The sequence below is a fragment of the Cryptomeria japonica genome, chromosome 8 (assembly GCF_030272615.1).
Source record: "Cryptomeria japonica chromosome 8, Sugi_1.0, whole genome shotgun sequence".
Taxonomy (NCBI): Eukaryota; Viridiplantae; Streptophyta; class Pinopsida; order Cupressales; family Cupressaceae; genus Cryptomeria; species Cryptomeria japonica.
The window spans coordinates 632,993,353-633,001,339 of NC_081412.1; the positions used below are offsets into that span (position 1 = coordinate 632,993,353).

At 31.7% G+C, this 7,987-nt stretch overlaps 1 protein-coding gene across 1 annotated transcript; it reads right to left on the reverse strand.

Annotated features, from left to right (window-relative positions):
- Nucleotides 1–2,336: 2,336 nt before the first annotated feature.
- Nucleotides 2,337–5,381, reverse strand: LOC131079520 (receptor-like protein 19). The gene has a single exon (XM_058017488.1). It carries the CDS (start codon nucleotides 5,379–5,381, stop codon nucleotides 2,337–2,339), a length of 3,045 nt encoding a protein of 1,014 aa, XP_057873471.1.
- Nucleotides 5,382–7,987: the final 2,606 nt, after the last annotated feature.

A 7,987-nucleotide genomic window follows, 5' to 3' on the forward strand; every position in this document is an offset into this window, starting at 1 on the left:
TTGAGAACAATGGTTGGCAATGACTAGAAATTCACACAACATTTGGTTTGACCACAAATACTTGTAATTCATTGCCTAGAAAATGTTCGGAATATGCAATTGAACATTCAATTTGCATTCATTCTTAAATCGACATGTCTTTTTCCGTCTTGAACAAGGGAAAGACAAATCCATCAGGCAATGAACTTTCTAATTTTGAAAGGATAGTTTAGTTTTCCTGTGACAACTAGTGGTTGTGTTTCTTCTAAATATAACCATTGATTGGTATGTGTTAAGTGAACTTTTTATTTATAGATGATTATAAAATAAATATATTAATAATATTTTATATTACAATAATAGTATGTTGATTCGTAATGAAATATATAATTAAGAAAGAAATAAGATTAATTAATTGATGTAAATATGTGATCATTCTTAAAAAAATTTACATGCACGAATTTAAAAAATTAAAAAGATGAAAAAATCATTAATTGAAATATCAATAAATCTAAGTGGTATCATAGTTGGGAAGTTTGCCAAGTAAAGTCTAGATTGTGACTTTTATGATTGTAAAGTTAGGTTGCATCTAGCATCATGACAATAAGAGCTCTATGAAAGCAAGAAGCCATACAAAGGGTAGTTGTAAGTTGATATAATATTTGTAGAGCACTTTTAGTTCACTCAATGCTTTGTAGAATTCTAAAATAGTTAACCTACGCTGAATTATTATAGACAAAATATCATCTATTTCATCCGTTATTTTTTAAATCTAATAGAATTACATACTTTTAATGAGGTAATATAATTTAATTTTAAGAAATGGTTTATTCAAATCATTGAGTGTTTCAATTAGCACTTTGTATTTCATAAAAGATCCAAAGGTAAAATATTGGAAACAATAAAGAAAAACCAAGTATATTTAATGGTGAAAGTTCTAGGAATCCAACCTATTTATCTCTTGTTTGTTGTGATTAAGTTACAATCAACCTTGTAAATATTTTGTAATCAATTATTCCTACTATTTGTAAAATTCCATATTGGAATATGTACTCATTGTGCAGTGGTCTTATTTCAACTGCATTTAGATCTCAGTAGCTAAAAAGGGGTGTGGGGGCACTTACCCCCACTAGTGTTGCCACTCCAAGATCCCCCCACATATATTTAATAAAAATGGTTTAAACAATGTATAGAAACATCTAAATATTTTTAGAGGATTGTTTGAAAAATATCTAGAAACACATAACTATAGGCAAATAGATAGAAACATCTAATTATGGATTAAGGAGTCTTTGAATGATTATTTCATAGCCATCAAAGCTCACCTATATACCTATATATACATATATTGATTAGTTTATCATGTCAAATTCATATCTCATGAAATAATTAGCATTCCTTCATTCTGTGAAGGGCCATCTCTGTAATTTTTTGGGCAAGGCTTTCTCACTTCTATCCATGGGATAATTAATGTTTTAGTTGTATGGTGAAAAGAAAAAAAAAGTTTTAATATGTTTTGTTACAAGCATTTTCTTTCTAGTCTAGGGTTTAGGCCTTTGTAGCATAAATTTTCTATCTGTGCAATGATTATGCTAATGCATTATGTTTTCTCCATGTGTTGGTTGAGTGAGTGAAAAATCAGGTGTGATAAAAAAGGCCACGAAGAAATCTTGTGAAAGAGCATTACAACATACATTCCTTCCTCATCTAGTTTGCTTTTTTATTTTTTATCAATCTTAATTTTTTCTTAGGAAATATTTTACTCTTTAGGATATATCCTTTAAAGAAGGGCTTGTGAGCTTCATCCTATGGAGGGGATGGGATGTTCAATTGCTCCAAAACATATTGTAGAAAGATCACCCACAAAGCAAGACATTTACATTTTGAAATAGACATAAATTTGGTTGACTATATGATCTGGTCCAAAAAATAATCTTATAATATAACATATTTCTAAATTAAAAAATTATTAATAAAAATTGTTAGAGATCAAAATAAAGTATAATAAAACATAATAAATTTTAAAATAAAAATCAAATAAAATACTATAATTTTTTAAAATAATAAAATATACAAATTCATCCCATAAAATTTCATTTTACACATTAAATTATTTATTAAAACAAAAACACTTTAAAAAAACTTCCAGTTCACCTCTTTCTTACACTGAGGAAAGAAAAACACCTTTTACACTTGTAAAGCTAATACCAAGAAAACATATCGAATTTCATATGGTACACATTGAAATGTTTCCGTCATCATTAACACCAGCAATTTTTAGCTCACCTCATGCTAATCAATTTGCAGTGGCCATATACTAACAAAACCCTCTATGCAGTTGTATCTACTTTCATCTATTAACCTCTTATACACCCATCAATAGCTAAAATTACAACATCATAAAAATCGAAGGCTCTCTTTCTCACCCTCTTATTTAAAGTCAATACTCCAATCACAATAGAGAATCCCAAACCATAACTCAATCCAAGTCCGACTGCCCATCCTATCATTTCACCATCTGAATTCTTTGCTACACCAATTTTCTCAATACTTGTGCAGTTGCCATAGCCAGAAGAGTTGTTGCAGACGGTTATATTGGTAAATGGAATCCCACTTAGCTTAGAATTGCCTAAGTAGGATGACTCTCCAAAAGTTAGAAATTGTCCTCCGTGGGGTACTTTTCCATCAAGCATGTTGTAAGATAGATTCAAGAACTCCAAATAACTCAGGAACTCAAGTTCTAAGGGGATGTTGCCATTCAAACTGTTTAGCGAGAGGTCCAGAGACTCTAGTTGATCCATGTGTCCCAATGTTTTTGGGATTCGGCCACTCAGATGATTCCTTGAAAGGTTAAGGGCTATCAAGCCTTGAAGAGATCCCATTTTAGAAGGAATGCTCCCTGATAAGGTGTTGTTTGAAAGATCAATACATTTAAGAATGAATAGAACTTTCACAAATTCAACATCCCAGCCTTTCCAGGAAATTGTAATTTTATTTGTATATCTAACATCTTCCAAATGGTTTGGATTACTCTGCGATGCATTGACCATTGCGAGCAAGTTTGTAAGGTTTCCTGGAATGGGTCCTGAAAGGTGGTTGCCAGAAAGGTCCAAAATTTGAAGATTTGGAAGGCCAATTACCTGGCGTGGGATGCTACCATGAAAATGATTAGACCTTAAGACCAACACATGCAGTTGTGATAGCTTTCCAATCCAGTGGGGAACGGTTCCTTCCAAATCATTATTTCCCAAATCCAATACTTGCAGAGATCGGCCTTTTGAAATGGATGAGGGAATAACTCCTCTCAAATGATTACCATTGAGCTTCAATGTATGAATCTTTGAAATGTTGCCCCATTCTGCTGGCATTTTACCTTCCAGATGATTTTCCGCCAAATCTAGAACACTAAGAAAAGAACAATTCCTGGTTAAATGAGCAGGAATGACACTGCTCAGCGTATTATTTGAAAGGTCAAGAACCTGCAAATCTGAAGTGCAAATAGAATCTGGAATCGCTCCACTGAGATTATTCCTCGACAAGGATAAGAATTCTGTATTTTGAAGATATGCACCAATATCAGTAGGAATAGAACCATTAAACTGATTCATCGACAGATCCAGCAGATCAACACGAGCAGGAGGAAGTGGAAGAGCACCTTGTAAGCTGTTATTGTGCAAATCTACATAGTTAGAATACTTGGGTAAGGTTAGTCTAGATGGCAATGACCCTGTTAATTGATTACAGCTAAGGTTCAAACTATAAAGGCTGGGTAAGTTCCATATCCAAGATGGAATATTTGTTGGGATACTATTAGCAGATAGGTCTAGATATTCCAAGTCGTATTGGGTCACAAGAAACGATGGAATTCTATCTAAATTGCAAGAGCCTAGTCCCAAATAGGAAAGCTTAAACTGCGGAATCCATGTTGAATCAATGTTTACAGTTAAGTGATTGGCAGAAAGATACAGGTCATTAAGTCTAGTGAGATTATCGAATACGGAAAGGGAAATGAGGCCGCTTAAGCTATTGGAATCGAGCCAAAGGCTTCTTAAGTTAACAAGATTTGAAATTGTAGGTGGAATCGTACCATTCAATTTGTTGGCATAAAGGTGAAGACTAACAAGGGAAGAAAGTGAGTCCAATGAAGGTGGGATTATCCCAGTTAACTTGTTGCTGGACAGCTCCAATTCAACAAGTTTAGAGAGATTGACTATGGAGAGAGGAATCTCACCTTCAATTCTGGTATTGAACAGGTAAAGACTCTTCAAGGACGACACATTCCCTATAGCAGCTGGAATCTCACCTTCAATTCTGGTATCTGACAGATCAAGAATTTGCAAGGACAACAAATTCCCTATAGCAGCTGGAATCTCACCTTCAATTCTGGTATCCCACAGATCAAGAATTTTCAAGGACAACAAATTCCCTATAGCAGCTGGAATCTCACCTTCAATTCTGGTATCTGACAGATCCAGAATTTGCAAGGACAACAAATTCCATATAGCAGCTGGAATCTCACCTTCAATTCTGGTATCTCTCAGACGAAGATGCTCCAAGCATGAGATATTCCCTATAGCAGATGGAATTCGGCCCTTCATGGCTGTCCCTGAAAGATCAATGCTGGTTAGTGACAAAGAAGACTTTCGTTGTCCAAGGAAAGAAATGTCTCCTCCAAGATTCCCATTCCAAGAGAGATCAAGAGAGAGCAAGCGCCCAGTCACATTTTCAAACCAAGCTGGTATATGTGCTGACAAATAGTTGTCTGATAGATCGAGATGAAGGAGAGAGGTGAGGTTGAGAAGGGAATTGGGAATTGGTCCTCCAAGCCCACAGTCAGAGATGTGGAGTTTTTGAAGGTTGGGTAGACTGCCAACAGCTTCACCCCACTCTTTGCTTGCAGAGATGTTCACTGCAGCAAGAGAGAGGTATTCCAAGCTCACCAGATTTGATAAGCTTTCCAAACTCACATAAAATTCCCTTACAGAACCCAGAGAGGTTTCATTTACATATCCAGCAAATGACAAGTTAAGAAAAGTGAGACTCTTCAACTTCCGATTATGGGGAGAACTGAATTTACCCTTGAAGTGGTTGTGACTGAGATCGAGGTGCTCCAACTGTGTAAGTTGGAACAGCGATGAACTGTTGTTACCTTTCAATTTGTATCCACTCAAATCCAGTCGAGAAACATGGCCTGTGCGGATATTACAACTGACTCCTCTCCACGTGCAGCAATTGAATCCTTGCCAGGAAGTTAGAGTGTTATACTCATCTACAACGGCTGCCTTGAAATCCAGAAGAAGATTTCTTTCAGGGAAGGGGCATGCAATTGCAGGGGAAGTGAAGCAGCATAATATTGCTATGATTGCAAATGCAACTCTGCCACATGAAAACATAGCTTCCATGTTTTCGGACACTAAAATTCTTATTATCTTACTTTGAAAGAAAAGAGATCATCAGAAATCAGGGGAAAAGAATGATGAATATATCGCTTACTTACTGTGGTTAAATGTTGTTGTGTGAAGAGTGCCGCGTCTGCAAAGAAAGAGGACATCCACACACTAAATTTTTTTGTCGTTTTTGTGTACTTTTCAAACGATGGAAAAGTCATACGATGGTAAGGATAACGTGTAAAGCAGGAAATTGCCGTGTCAATATGGAAAATTAATTATGTAAATTGTAACCACATAATTTCTCTCAGATTATATTTCATTCCAATTATTTCCAACATTGACCAATTATTAGTAGACTTATATCTTGTCCATTTCTTTTCCACAAATATTGGTGCTGATCACTTAAAATTGAGATCGCTAGAAAACACAGACCAGATCATACAACATACACAAAAATAGAATATTCTGTATGGATCACTGGAACATACTCAAAAAATATAAGAATAATAAAGAAATCGGAGGGCACAAATTAAATTTCCAGGGCTTAAATTTTGTCACGTAAAGTATTTTTATTTATAATCTATGGTGAACATCAAGAAATTTGTAAATGGCCGTTATTCATTTAATCTTCCAACATTAAAACATATTTTTTAACAAATTAAATTATATAAAAAATAAATATATATCTGAATAATTTTATATAATTTTTAATAGTTTATCTTTACAAAAATTATATAAGTAATAGAATTTTGATAATAAACTAATTTTATTTTATGATAAAAAAATTTAAATATGACTATAAGTACTCAAATGGAGGTTTCTGATATATTAAAAGAAATTGTTTGTGAATCTATTACATAAAATAAATGAAACATATATAGAATAGAAACATCATTTTGTGAAACACATCCAAAGATTGATAAGAAAATTCTGAATTGCTTTGTTTTAATTTTTTCTTTAATTTTAGTAATGTTTATGTCCATCCATATTGTAACAGAAAAAATTGTATATTCATGTCCTTTTCTTTTATTTTTTAGATCTAAATTAATTAGATTGTCTCTTATGTATTGATTAAATTAATTAGATCGTCTCTTATATATGAAATTTCAATAATTTTATCCTAATCTCATTCCATCTTCATACATCTCAAGATAAGAACATTATCAATAATCTCCACCATTAGTTTGGCAGATTTTTTCATAATCACATGAAGAATTGATATTATTACTTTTGATTTCAGGTTCAATTTGCAGTCACTGGTTAAATGGAGTTGTCGTTTGGCGTGTTGAACAAGGAGAAGCTTGGTAAGTGTGACAATTACGGTTACACCTCTCACGGTTGATTTTTAAAGAATACTTGAGTTTTCCTGAAAACCTTTGGTCATGTTTCTTCTATATATAATCGTTGACTGTTATATGTTTAAGTGAATTCTCTTTTTTATTTAAAAATAGTATCCTATACAAGCTATTTGCCACTAAATATTCTATACTCTAAGTATCCTATACAAGCTTTAAAATACTCAAGTTGTTCCTTTTTATTATTTTATTTCTTTGTATTTTTAATATTTTTTTTCAATTCTTGTATTTATTTTAGTATATTATAATATTATTTTAATTTCTTCTTGTTATCTTCTTTTTAAATTTTCATTCTTGTTTTATGAATTTTCTTTTTAATAGTTTTTAGTTTTCTTTTTTTTTTTATTTATATACTATGTTCTAGATATATTGTAATTATTCTTTGTGTTCTTTATATTAATTTTGCATTTTTATTCTTTTGCATTGTAGTATTTATTTATTTATCGTCCTTTTTAATTTTTTTCTTCTTAAGTGTTTTAGTATTTCCTTTTGTTATACACATTTCAATTCAATTAGAATATTTTGAAGTTACATTGCATTGCTATTTTTTATTATATATTATTTATAATTTTAAATTTTATTATTAGAATTGATATTATTACTTTTGATTTTAGGTTCAATTTGCATTCACTAGTTAAATAGAGTTGTGGTTTGCCGTGTTGAACAAGATAAAGCTTGGTAAGTGTGACAAATGCATCACACAATGAACTTTCTCATTCTTATCATCTGCTTGAAAATTACGATTACACCTCTCACGGTTGATTTTTAAACCTTTGGTCATGTTTCTTCAATTACTTATCATCTGCTTGAAAATTACAATTACACCTCTCACGATTGATTTTTAAACCTTTGGTCATGTTTCTTCTATATATAATCGTTGACTGTTATATGTTTAAGTGAACTCTCTTTTTTATTTTCTATACACTAAGTATTCTATACAAGCTTGTTCTTTTTTATTATTTTATTTCTTTGTATTTTTCTTGTGTTAGTTTCAGGTTCCCTCTTGTTTAATTTATTTTCATGTTTTACCTTTATTTCTTTTTTTAAAGTTTTTTAATTGTTTCTATTCTTGTTATCTATTTTCATTTTTATGTTAATTATTCTCTTATTTTATATTTTTATATTAAGCTACCACCTTTTATTTATTTGCTCGTTTAGCAATTTTATTATATTGTAATTGCTCTATTTTTAATATTTCTTTTCTATTCTTGTATTTATTTTAGTATATTATGATATTATTTTAATTTTTTCTTGTTATCTTCT